This window comes from Rhinopithecus bieti, unplaced genomic scaffold (genome assembly GCF_001698545.2).
Source record: "Rhinopithecus bieti isolate Rb0 unplaced genomic scaffold, ASM169854v2 scaffold_7888, whole genome shotgun sequence".
In the NCBI taxonomy this organism is placed as follows: domain Eukaryota; kingdom Metazoa; phylum Chordata; class Mammalia; order Primates; family Cercopithecidae; genus Rhinopithecus; species Rhinopithecus bieti.
Window position 1 is genome coordinate 669,732 of NW_016805944.1, and position 18,775 is coordinate 688,506.

At 48.3% G+C, this 18,775-nt stretch overlaps 1 protein-coding gene across 6 annotated transcripts in view; it reads right to left on the bottom strand.

The window, feature by feature from the left end:
* Positions 1-18,775, bottom strand: part of HIF3A (hypoxia inducible factor 3 subunit alpha) — a 51,333-nt gene that overhangs the window by 18,991 nt on the left and 13,567 nt on the right. For all 6 annotated transcript variants that reach the window (XM_017874327.1, XM_017874328.1, XM_017874324.1 and 3 more), the window contains 5 exons: positions 16,582-16,688; positions 16,196-16,343; positions 7,779-7,897; positions 6,373-6,563; positions 2,557-2,661 (listed from right to left, as the gene is read on the bottom strand). In XM_017874327.1, coding sequence (XP_017729816.1) covers positions 2,557-2,661; positions 6,373-6,563; positions 7,779-7,897; positions 16,196-16,343; positions 16,582-16,688 — 670 coding nt within the window. The remainder of the gene's footprint in view (positions 1-2,556; positions 2,662-6,372; positions 6,564-7,778; positions 7,898-16,195; positions 16,344-16,581; positions 16,689-18,775) is intronic.

Genomic DNA, 18,775 nt, shown 5'->3' on the forward strand with positions numbered 1-18,775 from the left:
GTGGCTCAAGCCTGTAATCCCAGCACTTTGGGAGGCCCAGACGGGCGGATCACGAAGTCAGGAGATCGAGACCATCCTGGCTAACACGGTGAAACCCCGTCTCTACTAAAAAATACAAAAAACTAGCCGGGTGAGGTGGCGGGCGCCTGTAGTCCCAGCTACTCGGGAGGCTGAGGCAGGAGAATGGCGTGAACCCGGGAGGCGGAGCTTGCAGTGAGTTGAGATCTGGCCACTGCACTCCAGCCTGGGCAACAGAGCGAGACTCCGTCTCAAAAAAAAATAAAATAAAATAAAAAAGAAAATTAGCCGGGCATGGTGGTGGGCACCTGTAGTCCCAGCTACTCGGGAGGCTGAGGCCAGAGGGTCACTTGAAGTTGGGAGGCGGAAGTTGTAGTGAGCCAAGATTAAGCCACTGTATTCCAGCTTGGGTGACAGAGTGAGACTCCGTTTCAAACAAAAAAAATAGAAAAAGGTGGTCTCTGAGCAATGAAGAGCACCCTCGGGCCAGGCACAGTGGCTCACACCTGTAATCCCAGCACTTTAGGAGGCCAGGGTGAAAGGATCACTTGAGCCCAGGAGTTCAAGACGAGCCTGGGCAATATAGTGAGACCCTGTCTCTATTTTTATAATTTTTTTTTTTTTCTTTTTTTGAGACAAGAGTCTTGCTCTATCATCAGGCTGGAGTGCAGTGGCACAATCTCGGCTCACTGCAACCTCTGCCTCCCTGGTTCAAGTGATTCTCCTGCCTCAGCCTCCCGAGTAGCTGGGATTATAGGCATGTGCCAGCATGCCCAGCTAATTTTGTTTTTATTTTTATTTTTGGTAGAGACAGGGTTTCACCATGTTGGCCAGGATGGTCTTGATCTCCTGACCTCGTGAATTGCCTGCCTCAACCTCCCAAAGTCCTGGGATTACAGGCGTGAGCCACCGTGCCTGGCCCCCAATTTTTTTTTTAAGTCCTAATGAAAGAACTTCTGATATTTGCCCACATGGATTTCAAAACTGCTATGGACCAGGGACATATGCATGCTCCTCTTCCCCGTCCTTTTTGAATAGTAATGTCTATTCCTGTCTCACCACTACATATTGAGTATGTGGGTGACAGATGACTCATCTCCATTAGTCCACAAGCCAAAATGTTGAGAGGAACTATACTCAAGGAGTTTCCCCAGCACCCAGACCAGATTCTGATGATCAGAGTCTGGACTTCAAGCTGATGCTGTAATAGGAAGAAACTTTGGGAGACTTTGGGGGCCCTTGAGAGGTGGGTGAGTGTATTTTGCATGAGAGAGAGACATCAATCATTGGAAGTTCCCAATGATCCCTGCCTCTTGATGTTCACACTCTTGTGTTGTTGCCTCCCACAGTGTACAGGATTGATCTATATGACCAAAACAATATGGCAGAAGTGATGGTTTGTCACTTCTGAGATTAGGCTATGAAAGACTGTGTCTTCAGTCTGGGACTTGTTCTTTCTGTCTCTCTGCTTCCCCATTTGTCTCTTTCTCTCTTTATTGGATTGCTTGCCTTAGGGAAGCCAATTGCCGCGTTGTGAGGACACTTAAGGAGTCTATGTAGAGGTTCATGTGATGAGGAACTGAGGCCTCCAGCCAAAGCAAAGTGAGGGACTCAGGCCTGCCAGCCACCTCATGTGTGTGAGCTTGGAAGAAAACCTTCTAACCCCAGATGACTGTAGCCCTGAGAGTTTGACTTCAGCCTCATGAGAGACTCTGAGCAAAAACCAGCAGCTAAGTTGCTTCTGAATTTCTGATACCCAGTCACCATGTGACATAATAAATAGTTGTTGTTTTAAGGTGTTAAGTTTTTAGGCAATTTGTTGTTGTTTTTTTGTTTTTTGTTTTTTGTTTTTTTTTTTTTTTTTTTTTTTTTTGAGACGGAGTCCCGCTCTGTCACCCAGGCTGGAGTGCTGTGGCCGGATCTCAGCTCACTGCAAGCTCCGCCTCCTGGGTTCACGCCATTCTCCTGCCTCAGCCTCCCGGGTAGCTGGGACTACGGGCGCCACCACTTCGCCCGGCTAGTTTTTTTTGTTTTTTTTGTTTTTTTTGTAGTTTTTAAGTAGAGACGGAGTTTCACCGTGTTAGCCAGGATGGTCTCGATCTCCTGACCTCGTGATCCGCCCGTCTCGGCCTCCCAAAGTGCTGGGATTACAGGCTTGAGCCACCGCGCCCGGCCAGCAATTTGTTACACAGCAATAATAACTAATACATCATGCTGCTGTCGGTTTATCTATGCACTCAATAAATCATCCATCCAAATATCACCCATCCATTTTTCATCCAGCTATCAAAATATCCACCCAAACATTCATCCACCCACCCACCCATCCACCCATCAATCCATCCGTTAGAATATCTGCCTAAACCTCATCCATTCATCCACCATCATCCACCTAATGAATACAACGGTCCATCCATCCATCCATCCATCCATCTATCCACTCATTCCTTTAGCCATCCCACTAACCTTCTCTAAAGCCACATATGTGAATCCCCAGAATGCAGGGCTAAGGATTACTCCTTCCACGCCAGCCCTTACCTGAGCTATATCTAAATCTGTCTCCACTGCCTCAGTGTCTTTCCCGGAGGTGAAGAGTCTGTGCACCTTCTCTGTTCCCACAGGTAGTTCATCTGGGAGATCAGCCTGTGGAGAGATGGAGTAGGGACTTCAGGAAATCTTGAGCCTGGGAGGTGTCAACAGGAAGACTGTCTGCAGCTCAAAGGTAGAAGTGGGGATCAAATGCCAGGCATCTGGGGACAAAGGGGGTCCAACGGAAAATGCAGATGAGTTTTGAGCCTGGGTATTCAAAAGTCAGAATGCCGGAGTGTATGTAGATCGACAAAGCAAACATGGAAGTTCCAGTTAGAAGGATCAGAGCCTGGCCGGGCGCGGTGGCTCAAGCCTGTAATCCCAGCACTTTGGGAGGCCGAGACGGGCGGATCATGAGGTCAGGAGATCGAGGACCATCCTGGCTAACACGGTGAAACCGTCTCTACTAAAAACTAACAAAAAAAAACTAGCGGGGCGAGTGCGTGGGCGCCTGTAGCCCAGCTACCCAGGAGGCTAGGCAGGAGAATGGCGGTGAACCCGGGAGGCGGAGCTTGCAGTGAGCTTGAGACCGGCCCACAGCACTCCCAGCCTGGGTGACAGAAGCGAGACTTCCATCCAAAAAAAAAAATAAAAAAGAAAAAAAGAAGGGATCCCCCCCCCCCTGAGGCCTGCCAGGCTCAGTGGCTCCACACCTGTAATTCCCAGGACTTTGGGAGGCCAAGGTGGGTGGCACTTGAGATCAGGGAGTTCGAAGACTGGCTTGGCCCAACTAGTGAAACCCGTCTTACTAAAAGTACAAAAATAGTGGCGTGGTGGCACATCTGTGGTCCTAGCTACTAGGGAGGCTGAGCAGGAGAATGGCTTGAGCCTGGGAAGCGGAGCTGCAGCGAGCTATGACTGTGCCCACCACACTCCAGCCTGGGTGACAGAGTGAGACTCTGTCGCAAAAAAAAAAAAAAATCCGAAGACTTTTTTTTTTTTTTTGAGAGGGAGTCTTACTCTGTCACCCAGGTTGGAGTGCAATGGCATGGTCTTGGCTCACTGCAACCTCCACCTCCCGGATTCAAGTGATTCTCCTGCCTTAGCCTCCCAAGTAGCTGGGATTACAGGCGTCCACCACCACACATGGCTAATTTTTGTATTTTTAGTAGAGACAGGGTTTCACCATGTCAGTCAGGCTGGTTTTGAACTCCTGACCTCAGATGATCTCCCCACCTTGGCCTCCCTAAGTACTGAGATTACAGGTGTGAGCCACCGTACCCAGCCTGAGGCCAAGATTTTCAAACAAATCCTCTGGTGTTAAAGGTCTTGGAGCCTGGAGTTAGTGGGGGAAACAATGGCGAGTTCAGCTGTCTCAGGAGTAAAGGATGAGGTCAAAGGTCACAGTCTGTATTTCTCTGGAGAGAAGATATTTTCTTGGGGTGAAGAGTGGGGATGAAGACAGTCAACACTGGATAATATAGACTCACTGAGGTCAAAGGTCTGACTATTTTCACAACAAATAGTGATAGTAACAGGTATGATCTGTTGAGCACCAATAGGTGCCAGGCCCCTACTGAGTGCTTCTCATGAATACTCTCATTTAATGCTCAGAATAAGCAATGATGTGGTGACATGTTATTATCTTTCTTTTATAGGTGAAGAAATTAAGGCCTCAAGAACTTGCCTGCCCAGCCAGGGTAACGCCGCTGATAAATGGCAGATTTAGGATTGAATCCAGGTCTGTATAAATCAGGACATTAGACATTTTGACTCTTTGAGGTCAAAGTTCAGAGAACTGGATGCTTAGTCATAAGCTGGAGTGGGAGGAAGGTCATCTGTGCCAGTTCCAAACAACCCAGGTTAGGGGCCTGATATGGTTTGGCTGCGTCTCCACCCAAATCTCATCTTGAACTGTAGCTCCCGTAATTGCCACACACTGTGGGAGGGACCTGGTCGGCGATAACTGAATCATGGGGGCAGTCTCCCCCATACTGTTCTCGTGATAGTGAATAAGTCTCATGAGATCTGATGGTTTTATAAGGGGAACCCCTTTCACTTGGTTTCATTCTCTCTTGCCTGCTGCCATGTAAGATGTACCTTTCACCTTCCACCATGATTGTGAGGCCTCCCCAGTCATGTGGAACTGTGAGTCCATTAAACCTTTTTCTGTTTATAAATTACTCAGTCTTGGGTATGTCTTTAGCAGCAGCATGAAGATGGACTAATACAGGGCCTATGGTGTTATTTTATTTATATATATATACACACACACACACACACACACACACACACACACAAATATATAAAAATATATTTACATTCATGTAAATATATTTACATATATGCAAATACATCAACACACATGTAAATATATACATATATGCAAATATGTGTAAATATAAATATACTTATATGCAGATATTTACAAATAAATATATTTGCATATATAAATAAGTATATTTGCATATATAAATATGTTTATATATTTATTTTTAATATAAAATATATATTTATATATATACATGATTTTTGTGCACGGTTCCTGGGTCAAACTCCCATGGCCCTTGTCTTTTGTTAGAACAGTTCTTTATTAGAACAGTCTAATAAAACAGTTCAAACAGTCTTTTGTTAGAACGTTGGGTGTGTTAGGCCTCATGAAACAGAACCTCTCTAGCCTTCTGCCCTCCTTTCACCTGCCCCAAGGCAGGTCTCTAATCTTCCCCCGCCTTTCTGATTGTGAGTCATAAAACTGTACCCAGAGAGGGTCCTGCCCGATACCCTGGGGGAAAGAATGCTGACATCATGAAGCTTCCATAAAAACCCAAGAGGACTGGGTTTGAGGGGCTTCCAGATAGCTGACCCATGGAGGTTTCTGGAGGGTGGTGCCCAGGGATGGCATGGAAGCTCTGAGACCCTGCATTCCCCCATACCTCACTTAATGTATCCCTTCATCTGTATCCCATGCAATATCCTTGACAATGAACCAGTAAACCTAAATAAGTGTTATCCTGATTACTGTGAGCTGTTCCAGCGAATTAATCAAACCCAAAGAGCCAGGTGCGGTGGCCCACACCTGTAATCCCAGCATTTTGGGAGGCCAAGGCCGGAAGACCACTTGAGGTCAGGAGTTTGAGACCAGCCTGGCCAACATGGTGAAACCCTGTCTCTACCAAAAATACAAAAAATTAACCGGGTGTGGTGGCAGACACCTGTAATCTCAGCTACTTGGGAGGCTGAGGCAAGAGAATTGTTTGAACCTCGGAGGTGGAGGTTGCAGTGAGCCGAGATTGTACCACTGCACTCCAGCCTGGGGCACAGAATAAAACTCCATCTCAAAAATAAAAAAGAAAAATAAAAAAGAAATTCTGGAGGCCCAGACTTGTGACTGGTATCTGAAGAGCAGGGAGCAGTCTTGGGGACTGAGGGCCAACCTGTGAGATCTGACACTATCTCCAGGTAGATGGTGCCGGAATTGAATTGGAGGACACCCAGCTGGTGTTCGCTGCTTGGTGTGTGGGAAAAACTGCCCACATTTGGTCACAGAAATCTTCTGTGTTGACGACTGTTGCATTATCAGGAGAGCAGAGGAAAAACATAGCTTGAGAGAGTTTTTCCCTAAAAGAGCCAGACTCTGGAATTCTAACAATTGAAGAATCTGGATCTGCGTCTTAAAGGAACCTCAACCCCATCTCAACCCAACCTCCCCACTACACAGATGGAGAAGCTGAGGCCCAGAGAACAGTCAGGTTTAAGCCACAGGCCAAGACCACCTGAGGGACGGAGCCTTGGATGCTGAGGGCTCATGTGGGTGGGATGGCTTACCGAAAGAGGACTTTGGGGATGCCGTGTGGCCAGTGGGGTGCTGGGAGTGGCGGCTACCGAAGCCCCATCCAGGATGGGTCCCAGGAGGTGACGGAGGTCAGGGCTGCAGAAACGGCGGGGGTCAGCAGCCAGGGCAGCCTCGCTCAGGGAAGGGGGGTGCAGGAAGGCGAGGATCCGGGGGCCAGGGGCGTCTGCAGGACACATGGAGATGGGGAGGACACGGGCTGGTGACCAAAGGCCGAGGGCCAGAGCCCTCCACACCACCCGGGAACACAGTTGACATCAGCAAGTCAGGATGGCCACTGTTCTTAGTGTAGGAGTAAGGAAGGGGCCTGGAGGACCCCTGCTGGGCCAGGTGTAAACTTTATTTTTATTTTTGAGATGGAGTCTTGCTCTGTTGCCCAGGCTGGAGTGCAGTGGCATAATCTCAGTTCACTGCAGCCTCCGCCTCCTGGGTTCAAGCGATTCTGTGCCTCAGTCTCTGGAGTAGCTGGGATTACAGGTGCCTGCCATCATGCCCAGCTAAGTTTTGTACTTTTTGTAGAGACAGGGTTTCACCATGTTGGCCAGGCTGATCTCAAACTCCTGACCTCAAGTGATCTGCCCGCCTCGGCCTCCCAACGTGCTGGGATTGCGGGCATAAACCACTGCACCCAGCCCCCAGGTGTGAACTTTAGTGGCCAGATTGTGGTGAGGCTCTGAAAACTCCGAGGGGAGGGGATTGGTGGCTCAGATCAGCATTTGGCCATTCCATTCAGCTCTGGGGAGCTTGCACCTTAGGAATAAAGACTGGCCCCAAGTCCTCAAGGAGGCTGTAAGGTCCCCAGAGGTTAAGACAAGGCCCAGAGCCAGCTCTGAGCCAGAAAAGGAAAGGATATTATATCAGCAATCCCACCCCACACCCAGGAGCATGGGTGGCCAGCAACAGCTGGGAGAAGGTGAGGTCTTGAAGGACAAACTGGGAGGGAGGCTCATCCACAATGGCAGGAGAGTGAAGGAAGAGGGAGAAAGGAGCTAGACTTAGAAGGATCGAGATTACTGGAAGCCAAAGAGTGGCAAAGCCAGAATAGGGAAGAGGTAGAAGCATGGGGACAATGTGGAGCCACAGCAGGATTTAGAGCAGAGGCCAGCAAGAGACTGAAGCAACCATGCCATAGCCACAGGAGGGGAGGGAGGACAGGAGATAGAAGAGCATTCTGGGAAACTGCATGTGCAAAGGCCCTGAGGCACGAGGCTGGAGTGTTCCAAGGGCTCTTAGGAGGCTGTGTGGTTTGGAGGCAGAGTGCGCAGGGAAGGGAGGCAGGAGGCAGGTCCCACAGGGCCTGGTGAGCCATGTTAAGGTGCTTGGGCTTTCTCCCAAGGGCCCTGGGGACACAACCCCTCCCAGCCCCAGCCCTGCCCCATACCAAGGCTGTTCCCAGAGTTAGGGGTGTCCTTCTGAGAGGGGGCGCCCCGCTGAATGGGTCTGCGAGAGTGTCGCTCCGTTTGCTCCAGGGACAGCACCACTCCGGTCTCTTCCACCCGGCTGGGGTACAAGACAGAAAGGGAGGTGAGAGTCAGTGAGGGTCCTTGGCTCCAGCCCAGGTAGCCTGTTCAGGTGATGTCCTATTACAGAAGGCAATGGCGCCCAGGGGCTTGGAGGGCATTTCACAGAAGATAATTGCCCACATTTATTTGTCTCCTATAAGGGTTTGATTTTTTGTTGACTGCTTTTTATTCTGACAGCAATTTTTTTTTTCTTTTTCTTTTTCTTTTTTTAAGACAAGGTCTCACTCTGTTGCCCAGGCTGGAGTGCAGTGGCACAATCTTGGCTCACTGCAACCTCTGCCTCCCAGGTTCAAGTGATTCTCCTGCCTCAGCCTTCCGAGTAGCTGGGATTACAGGTGGACGCCCCTATACCTGGCTAATTTTTGTACTTTTAGTAGAGACGGGGTTTCACCATGTTGGCCAGGCTGGTCTTGAACTCCTGACCTCAGGTGATCCACCTGCCTCAGCCTCCCAAAGTGCTAGGATTACAGGCATGAGCCACTGCGCCCAGCCTATTCTGACAACATTTTAAAAAGAAAGTTAAGTTTGTCCCTTCCCAAGCTCCTTCTGTAAAAGGAAAGGCAGAAAAAAGAGCTGGCATTTAGCACAGCCTGGGCAGAGAGGAGGAAGACTGAGGGAAGCGGGTAGGGCAGCACCGAAAGACAGAAGTGGGAAGAGACCTAGGAACAGACAGGGGACGCCCAGGGGCAAAGAGAGGGGTGAGCAAAAGGCTTCAGAATACCTAAATATTATCTTTATAGATTTTAACTTATAAACATATTCTTAGAAAGGTATTGATGAAAAAATATATTTTTAACATAGTCTTCATTACATTAACAAATAGGAAGAATTCATAGGGCTGTAATTTTTATGAATAAGTTTTATTTATGCTGTTTCTATTCATAGATATTTTTCATATTCAAGGGAACAGGTTTATAAATACATCCTTATGTCCCTGCCACCTCCCTTCACACAGTCTGTGGCTGCAGAGACAATCTAAATGCTCGCTGGGCAAGTTGGCTTTTGGAGAGTTGGGTGGGGCTGAGGATCAGGCCCTCATTTGCATCTCATCTGCATAACCCACTTCAGGACAGGATGCAGGTGGGCATGGTTTTCCCACCAGCTCCTCCTTGAGAAGCTGTGACCTCTCCCCACCCTCGTTAAACCCTCCCTGGGCTGGAAACATCCTAATTTAGACTGGATCAAAGCCACCCTTATTCCCCTGAAAGACACAAGCACACACAATCGAACTCGTACACACACTCGGTACACGCAGGCACAAACAGGAGTGCTCACATACACCTGAGTGCATACAGGGACAGCTATGCTCACACGTTCCATACACTTGGGCTCCAATATGTGCACATGTGACACATTCAGTTTACTCATTCATCATTCCACAAACATCTCCTCGTCAAGCACTACTGTGTAGTGGTTCATAGCAAGGACTCTGTAGTCAGTGGCCTGGGTTCAAATCTCAGCTCTGCTACTTACGCAGTGGTGTGATCTTGAATATGAAAATAAAATATATTATTAAAATTAAGCCGGGCACGGTGGCTCACGCCTGTAATCCCAGCACTTTGGGAGGCTGAGGCGGGTGGATCACCTGAGGTCAGGAGTTTAAGATCAGCCTGGCCCACATGGTGAAACCCTATCTCTACTAAAAATACAAAAATTAGCCGGGCATGGTGGCGGGCGCCTGTAATCCCAGCTACTCAGGAGGCTGAGGCAGGAGAATCACTGGAACCCCAGAGGTGGAGGTTGCAGTGAGCCGAGATCACACCACTGCACTCCAGCCTGGATGACAGAGTGAGACTCCAAATAAATAAATAAATAAAATGAAATTTAAAAAAATAAAATTGGCTGGGCACAGTGCTCACACCTGTAATCCCAGCACTTTGGGAGGCCAAGGTGGACGGATCACGAGGTCAGGAGATCAAGACCATCCTGGCTAACATGGTGAAACCCCATCTCTACTAAAAATACAAAAAAAAAATTAGCTGGGCATGGTGGTGCACATCTGTAGTCCCAGCTACTCAGGAGGCTAAGGCAGGAGAATGTCGTGAACCTGGGAGGCAGAGCTTGCAGTGAGCCGAGATCGTGCCACTGCTCTCCAGCCTAGGCGACAGAGCGAGACTCCGCCTCAAAATAAATAAATAAATAAATAATAAATAAAATTAATTTCACCTGCTTCTGTTTACTTTTTTTTTGAGATAGGATCTCAGTCTGTCACTCAGGCTGGAGCAGTGGTGCAATCTCAGCTCCCTGCAGCCTCAATCTCCCAGGCTCAGGTGATCCTCCTGCCTCAGCTTCCTGAGTAGCTGGGACTACAGGCACATGCCACCATGTTGGGCTAATTTTTAAATTACCTGTAGAGATGGGGTCTCCCTATGTTGCCAAGGCTAGTCTCAAACTCCTGGCCTTGGCCTCCCAAAGTGTTGGGATTACAGGTGTGAGTTATCACACCCAGCATTCTGTTTACCTTTCAAGGTGGCTACTAGAAAATTCAAAATGACATACGTGGCTGGCATCATGCTTTTATTGGACAACATTGGGTTAGATAGTAGTAATACTAGGGAGGGCCGGGCGCAGTGGCTCACGCCCATAATCCCAGCACTTTGGGAGGCTGAGGTGGGCGGATGACTTGAGCTCAGGAATTTGAGAGCAGCCTGGCCAACATGGTGAAACCCCATCTCTACTAAAAACACAAACATTTGCCAGGTGTGGTGGTGGGTGCTTGTAATCCTTACTTGGAACGTTGAGACAGGAGAATCACTTGAACCCGGGAGGCAAAGGTTGCAGTGAGCTGACGTGCCACTGCACTCCAGCCTGGGCAACAGAATGAGACTCTGTCTCAAAGAAAGAGAGTGGTAAGTACTACGGAGAAAATAAAGTAGTGGTGGGACTTGGCAATTTATTTTATTTATTTATTTTTATTTTTTGAGGCAGAGTCTCGCTCTGTCGCCCAGACTGGAGTGCAGTGGCCGGATCTCAGCTCACTGCAAGCTCCGCCTCCCGGGTTTACGCCATTCTCCTGCCTCAGCCTCCCGAGTAGCTGGGACTACAGGCACCCGCCACCGCGCCCGGCTAGTTTTTTGTATTTTTAGTAGAGACGGGGTTTCACCATGTTAGCCAGGATGGTCTCGATCTCCTGACCTCGTGATCCGCCCGTCTCGGCCTCCCAAAGTGCTGGGATTACAGGGACTTGGCAATTTAAAAGAGGGCAATCAAAGAAGGCCTGGCTGAGTACACAAGTTAATAGGGTAATTACAAATGGTTTTAAGTGCTCTGGTGCAAAAGTACAGGATACCAGGAAAGAAAATGGGGGTGGGGGGCACCTGAGCTCATGTAGGGGCTCAGGAAAGAGGGTCTCCAGAAGTGATGTCTGAGCTGAGACTGGAAGGATGAGCAGGCATGACTCAGGAGAAAAAGGAGGAGGGAAGAGAGGAGAGCATTCTGGGCTGGAGGAACAGCCTGCGCAAAGGCCCTAAGGTTTGGAGGGTGAGTGAGAAGGGGAGGGAGGCAGGAGCTTCACAGGGCCTGGTGAGCCATGCCAATGCCCTTGGCCTTTCTCCTAAGGATGCTGGGGAGCCTCAGAAGGGCTCTGAGAAGGGCAGAGACATGAGGCATAAGTTGATTTGGAGGCCTGGCATGGTGGTTTCACATCCGTATTGCAGCGCTTTAGGAGGCTGAGGTGGGAGGATCACTTGAGCTCAGAAGTTTGAGACCAGCCTGAATAACACAGTGGGACCCCATCCCTATTTAAAAAAAAAGTTATAGGCTGGGTGCCAGGGCTCACACCTGTAATCCCAGCACTTTGGGAAGCTGAGGCGGGTGGGTTGCTTGAACTCAGGAGCTTAAGACCAGCCTGGGCAACATCATGAAACTCCATTTCTACAAAAAATACAAAAAAAATTAGTCAGGCATGGTAGTGCATGCCTATAGTCCCACCTACCTGGGAGGTTCAGTCATGCACTCCAGCCTGTATGACAAAGCAAGACTTTATCTCAAAAAAATTTGTATACATATATATATGTTGATTTGTATTTCAGAACATTCCTCCAGATCTAGAAAAACCCCTAAGGCTTTAGAAACTGGTGCATGTCCTATAGGATAACCTTCAAAGAAAAGCCGTAATTATTTTTTCTTTTCTTTCTTTTTTTTTTGAGATGGAGTCTTGCTCTGTTGCCCAGACTGGAGTGCGGTGGTCTCATCTCCGCTCATTGCAACCTCCGCCTCCCGGGTTCCAGTGATTCTCCTGCCTCAGCCTCCCAAGTGGCTCAGATTACAGGCATGCGCCACCACGCCTGGGTAATTTTTGTATTTTTAGTAGAGATGGGGTTTCACCATGTTGGTCAGGCTGGTCTTGAACTCCCAACCTCAAGTCATCTGTCCACCTCGGCCTCCCAAAGTGCTGGGATTATAGGCGTGAGCCACTCACTGCGCCCGACCGAAAAGCTGTAATTTTAACTCTGCCTCACAATGTTGTCATGGATACCTCTGCATTCCTAAATGCTGAAAAGCTTCTATGACACATGATGGAGAAAAAAGCCCCATCGTGATTTTCCCACGACACATCTATTAGAATGACTAAAAGTAACACCAAACCCAAACACCCAGACAATACGAAATGCTGGCACAGATGTGGAGCAACTGGAACCCTCATACATTGCTGATGGGAATGCAAAATGATACAGCCACTTTGGAAAACAGTTTGGCTGTTTCTTTTTTTTCTTTTTTTGGAAATGGAGTCTCCCTCTGTTGCCCAGGCTGGAGTACAGTGGCATGATCTCGGCTCACTGCAACCTCTGCCTCCCAGGTTCAAGTGATTCTTCTGCCTCAGCCTCCTGAGTAGTTGGCACTACAGGCATGCACCACCACACCCAGCCAATTTTTGTATTTTTAGTAGAGATGGGGTTTCACCATGTTGACCAGGCTGGTCCTGAACTCCTGATCTCAGGTGATCCACCCACCTTGGCCTCCCAAAGTGCTGGGATTACAGGCACGAGCCATCACACTCTGCCCTGGCTGTTTCTTTCTTTTATTTTTTGAGACAGAATCTCACTCTGTCACCCAGGCTAGAGTGCAGTGGTCTGATCTCAGCTCACTGCAACCTCCGCCTCCTGGGTTAAAGTGATTCTCGTGTCTTGGCCTCCCAAGCAACTGGGGTTACAAGCATATGCCACCACACCTGGCTAATTTTTGTATTTTTAATGGAGACAGTGTTTTGCCATGTTGGCCAGGCTGGTCTCAAACTCATGGCCTCAACTGATCCACCCTCCTCAGCCTCCCGAAGTGCTGGGATTACAGGAGTGAGCCACTGTGGCCAGCCATGGCAGTTTCTTAAATTAAATACACACTTACTATATAACCCATCCATTCCAATCCTAGCTGTTTACCCAAGAGAAATGAAAACATATGATCTCATAAAATCTTGTATGAGAATGTTTACAGTAGCTGGTTTTTTGTAATCATCCAAACTTGGAAATAGCCCAACGTCTTCCAACTGGTGAACGGATAAAAAAACTGTGCTTCATTCACACCATGGAATGCTATTCACTATTTACAAAGGAACTACTGATATAAACCACAACATGGGCCAGGTGCGGTGGCTCACGCCTGTAATCCCAGCACTTTAGGAGGCTGAGGCGGGTGGATCACCTGAGGTCAGGAGTTCGAGACCAGCCTGGCCAACCTGGTGAAACTCCTTCTCTATTAAAAATATAAAAATTAGCTAGGCGTGTTGGTGCATGCCTATAATCCCAGCTACTCGGGAGGCTGAGGCAGGAGAATCACTCGAACCTAGAAGGCAGAGGCTGCAGTGAGCCAAGATTGCACCAGTGCACTCCTGGGCAACAGAATGAGACTCTGTCTCAAAAAAACAAAACAAAACAAGAAAGAAAAACCACAACAAGGAGGAATTTTAAATATATCATGCTAAGTACGAGCCAGGCCCAAAAGGCTACATACTGTACGATTCCCTGTATGTGACCCTGTGGAAAAAGCAAAAAACTCTGGGTTCTGAGGACAGCGGTTGCCAGGGACATGGGAGTGTGGCAGGGGTTTACTACAAGAGAATGTTTTTGTGTAAAAAATCGTGCTAATGGCCGGATGTGGTGGCTCATGCCTGTAATCCCAGCACTTTGGGAGGCTGAGGCGGGTGGATCACCTGAGGTCAGGAGTTCAAGACCAGCCTAGCCAACATGGTGAAACCCCGCCTCTACTAAAAATACAAAAATTAGCTGGGCTTGATGGCGGGCACCTATAATCCCAGCTACTCAGGAGGCTGAAGCAGGAGAATTGCTTGAACCCAGGAGGCGGAGGTTGAAGTGAGCCGAGATCATGCCAGTGCACTCCAGCCTGAGTGACAAGGGCAAAACTCTGTCTCAAAAAAAAAAAAAATTGTGGTAATTGTGTAATCACTATTACAATCACACTAATTGGTCAACAGCTGGATTGTGATAGTGGTTACACAATTGCATGCATGTGTCAAAATTCATAGAACTGTGTACCATAAAAAGAATTTACTATATGAAAACCATATAACTTTTTGTGTGTTTTTTGTTGTTGTTGTTGTTTGCTTGTTTTCAGGTTTTTTTTTTTTTTTTTGAGATTGGGTCTTAACCACTTTGCCCAGGCTGGTCTTCACCTCTGAGGCTCTAACAATCCTCCTTCCTTGGCTTCCCAAAGGGCTGGGATTACAGGTGTGAGTCACTGCACCCAGCCATGGCAGTTTCTTAAATTAAATACACACTTACTATATAACCCATCCATTCTAATCCTAGCTGTTTGCCCAACAGAAATGAAAACATGTGATCTCATAAAATCTTGTATGAGAATGTTTACAGTAGCTGGTTTTTTGTAATCACCCAAACTTGGAAACAGCCCGATGTCTTCCAACTGGTGAACGGATAAAAAAACTGTGCTTCATTCACACCATGGAATGCTATTCACTATTTACAAAGGAACTACTGATATAAACCACAACATGGGCCAGGTGCGGTGGCTCACACCTGTAATCCCAGCACTTTAGGAGGCTGAGGCGGGTGGATCACCTGAGGTCAGGAGTTCGAGACCAGCCTGGCCAACCTGGTGAAACTCCTTCTCTATTAAAAATATAAAAGTTAGCTGGGCGTGTTGTTGCATGCCTGTAATTCCAGCTACTTGGGAGGCTGAAGCAGGAGAATTGCTTGAACCCGGCAGGCAGAGGTTGAACTGAGCCAAGATGGTGCCAGTGCTCTACGGCCTGAGTGACAAGAGTAAAACTCTGTCTCAAAAAAAAAAAAAAAAAAAAAAAATCGTGGTAATTGTGTAACCACTATTACAATCACACTAATTGGTCAAAGCTGGATTGTGATAGTGGTTACACAATTGCATGCATGTGTCAAAAATTCACAGAACTGTGTATCATAAAGAGAATTTACCATATGCAAACCACATATGTATCTTCTTATATGTGTGTGTTTTTTTTTGGTTTGTTTTCAGGTTTTTTGTTTTTTTTTTGAGAATGGGTCCTAACCACTTTGCCCAGGCTGGTCTTGAACCCCAAGGCTCTAGCAATCCTCCTCCCTTGGCCTCCCAAAGTTCTGGGATTACAGGAGTGAGCCACACATCAAATTTTAAAAAGCAAAAAAGACCCCATGATTCTGTTACATTTCTTATTTTAACTTGAATAGAGAGGCCTTCTGTTTGTTTGTTTGAGACAGAGTTTAACTCTGTTGCTGAGGTCAGACTGCACTGACGCAATCTCGGCTCACTGCAACCTCCACTTCCTGGGTTCAAACGATTCTCGTGCCTCAGCCTCCCGAGTAGTTGGGATTACAGGCATGTATCACCATGCCTGGCTAATTTCTGGTATTACTGGTAAAAGACAGTGTTTCGTCACGTTGCCCAGGTTGGTCTCGAACTCCTGAGCTCAGGCAATCCGCCTGCCTCAGCCTCCCAAAGTGCTAGGATTACAGGCATGAGCCACCATGCCAGGCCAAACAGCCCTTTCTAATTTGAATTAATGGTTCACTTAAGCAGAGGTTCATGCAATAAATAAATAAATAAATAAATAAATAAAATAATAAAAATTAACAGTACACACCCATACACACACCTGTGTCCATGCAGACACACACACTGGCATTTACATGGTGACACACATTCCTCATATGTGTACATGTGCACACTCCCTCACATACACTTATACGTGATACACGTACATGCTCATATGCACACACACACACATACACCTGTCCACATGTGCCAATCAGGCCCACACACAGCCACTCCAACCCCTCCTCCTGCTTACCTGATTAAAAAATGGACACAGATGATACTCTCCGACTGGGGGCCCCGTCCCCCTGACACCACTGTGGCCTGGGTCTGGGTCCACAGGTAGCCACCGTTCCGGGCCAGGAAGCGATACTGCCCTGTTACTGCCTGGCCCTTGCTCAGCACTGAGGAGGGGGATCGGGAGGGGTCAGAGCCACCAAGGGGGCAACTGAGGAGAGAAATATCTGGGGGCTGGGTATGAGGGGGTAAGGAAGGAGACGGTTCCCTGGGGCTTGGGGAGCAGGGAGCCGGTGTTGAGGTAGGGAGGGAGTGCATCCTGGGGTGTGGAGAACTTGGGGGTCCTGGTGCTGGCTGGGGGCCATGCGGCAGCTGGCTCCACGCCTGGGGAAATGGGATACATACAGGTGTGGATGCTCTTGCTGACCGCATCGGAGTCCAATGCGTGGATGTACTCGTAGGCGGAACAGCCAATCAGGTCATCGGGACTGTAGCCGGCCACTTCTGCAATCCTGGGGGTGGGGCAGAGCAGGGTCTGGTCAGTATGCTACCAGCTGAGAGGGAGGGTAGGTAGAGGGAAGTGGCAGCAGAAGACACAGGAACAAAGCCAGTAAGACATCAAGAGACAGGATTGTAACCCAGAGAAAAGGAGTAAGAAACAGAATAAGAGGAGTGTGGTGGGTTGAATAATGACCTAATGACCCCCAAAGATGTCCACATCCTAATTCCCAGAATCTGCAGATATGGTATCTTTTTTTTTTTTTTTTTTTGAGACAGATTTTGGCTCTGTCACCCAGGCTGGAGTGCAGTGGCGTGATCTTGGCTCACTGCAACCTCCGCCTCCCGGGTTCAGGTCATTCTCCTGCCTCAGCCTCCCGAGTAGCTGGGACTACAGGCGCCCGTCACCACGCCCGGCTAATTTTTTTCTATTTTTTTTAGTAGCAACGGTGTTTCACCGTGTTAGCCAGGATGGTCTCAATCTCCTGACCTCGTGATCCGCCCACCTCGGCCTCCCAAAGTGCTGGGATTACAGGCGTGAGCCACCGCACCCGGCCAGATATGGTATCTTACATGGCAAAAGGGACTTTGCAGATATGATGACATTAGAAGTTTTTTTTTTTTTTTATCGGAGTCTCGCCCTGTCACCCAAGCTGGAGTGTAGTGGCGTGATCTCGGCTCACTTTAAGCTCCAGCTCTGGGGTTCACACCTTTCTCCTGCCTCAGCCACCCTAGTAGCTGGGACTACAGGCGCCCGCCACCACGCCTGGCTAATGTTTTTGGTTTTTTTTTAGTAGAGACGGGGTTTCACCATGTTAGCCAGGATGGTCTCGATCTCCTGACCTCATGATCCACCTGCCTCCGCCTCCCAAAGTGCTGGGATTACAGGCGTGAGCCACTGCACCTGGCTGTTGTTTGTTTTCTGAGGCAGGCTCTCGTTCTGTCACCCAGGCTAGAGTGCAGTGGTGCAGTCATGGCTCACCACAGACTTGACCTCCCAGGCTCAAGCAATCCTTCTGACAGCCTCCTGAGTAGCTGGTGTGTGCCCTGCCTGGCTACTTTTTATATATTTTTTTTTTTTTAGAAATGGGGGTCTCACTATGTTGCCTAGTCTGGTCTTGAACTCCTGGGCTCAATCTTCCTGCCTTAGCCTCCCAAAGAGATGAGATTACAGGCGTCAGCCACCTCACCCGGCCTGCCTTAGTCTTGAGATGGGGAGATGGATGCAGGTGGGCCCAGCTCTAGGAGCTAGAAAAGGCATGGAAACAGATTCTTTTCTGGAGCCTCTAGAAGGAACACAGCCTTAATCTTGCCCGTAAGACTCATTACTACTTTATTTTTCCTTCTTTAAGATGGGGTCTCAGTATGCTGTCCAGGCTGATCTGGAACTCCTGGCCCCAAGCCATCCTCCCGCCTTGATCTCCCAAAGTGCTGGGATTACAGGCGTGAGCCACCACACCTGGCCTAATTTCAAATTTCTGACCTCCAGAATGGTGAGACAGTGAGTTTGTGTTGTTTGGAGCCACTGAGTTTGTGGTAATATATTATAGCAGCAATAGGGAACTAATACATGGAGACGAGAAGAAGAGTTAAGAAAAGAGAGAAAAAGAGACAACATGCATGACATAGGAGAGGAAGAGAGGGGAAGAAAAAAACACAAAAAGAAAGAGAAGAATGAAAATAAATAAAGAGTAATGAGTATAATAGGCCAGGTGCAGGGGCTCACGCCTGTAATCCCAGCACTGTGGGAGGCCGAGGTGGGCGGATCACCGGAGGTCAGGAGTTCAAGACCAGCCTGGCCTAAATGGTAAAACCTCACCTCTACTAAAAATACAAAAGTAGCCAGGCATGATGGCAGGCGCCTGTGATCGCAGCTACTCCGGAGGCTGAGGGAGGAGAATCACTTGAACCCAGGAGGCGGACGTTGCAGTGTGCCAAGATCCTGCCACTGCACTCCAGCCTGGGCGACAGAGCAAGACTCCATCTCAACAACAACAAAGTAATGATGATGATAATGATTTAAAAATCAGACACTTGTGCTTTGCACTGGGAAACTCACTGAGCTGCTCAGAATGACCGTACAAGGCAGGTTCTGATGTGA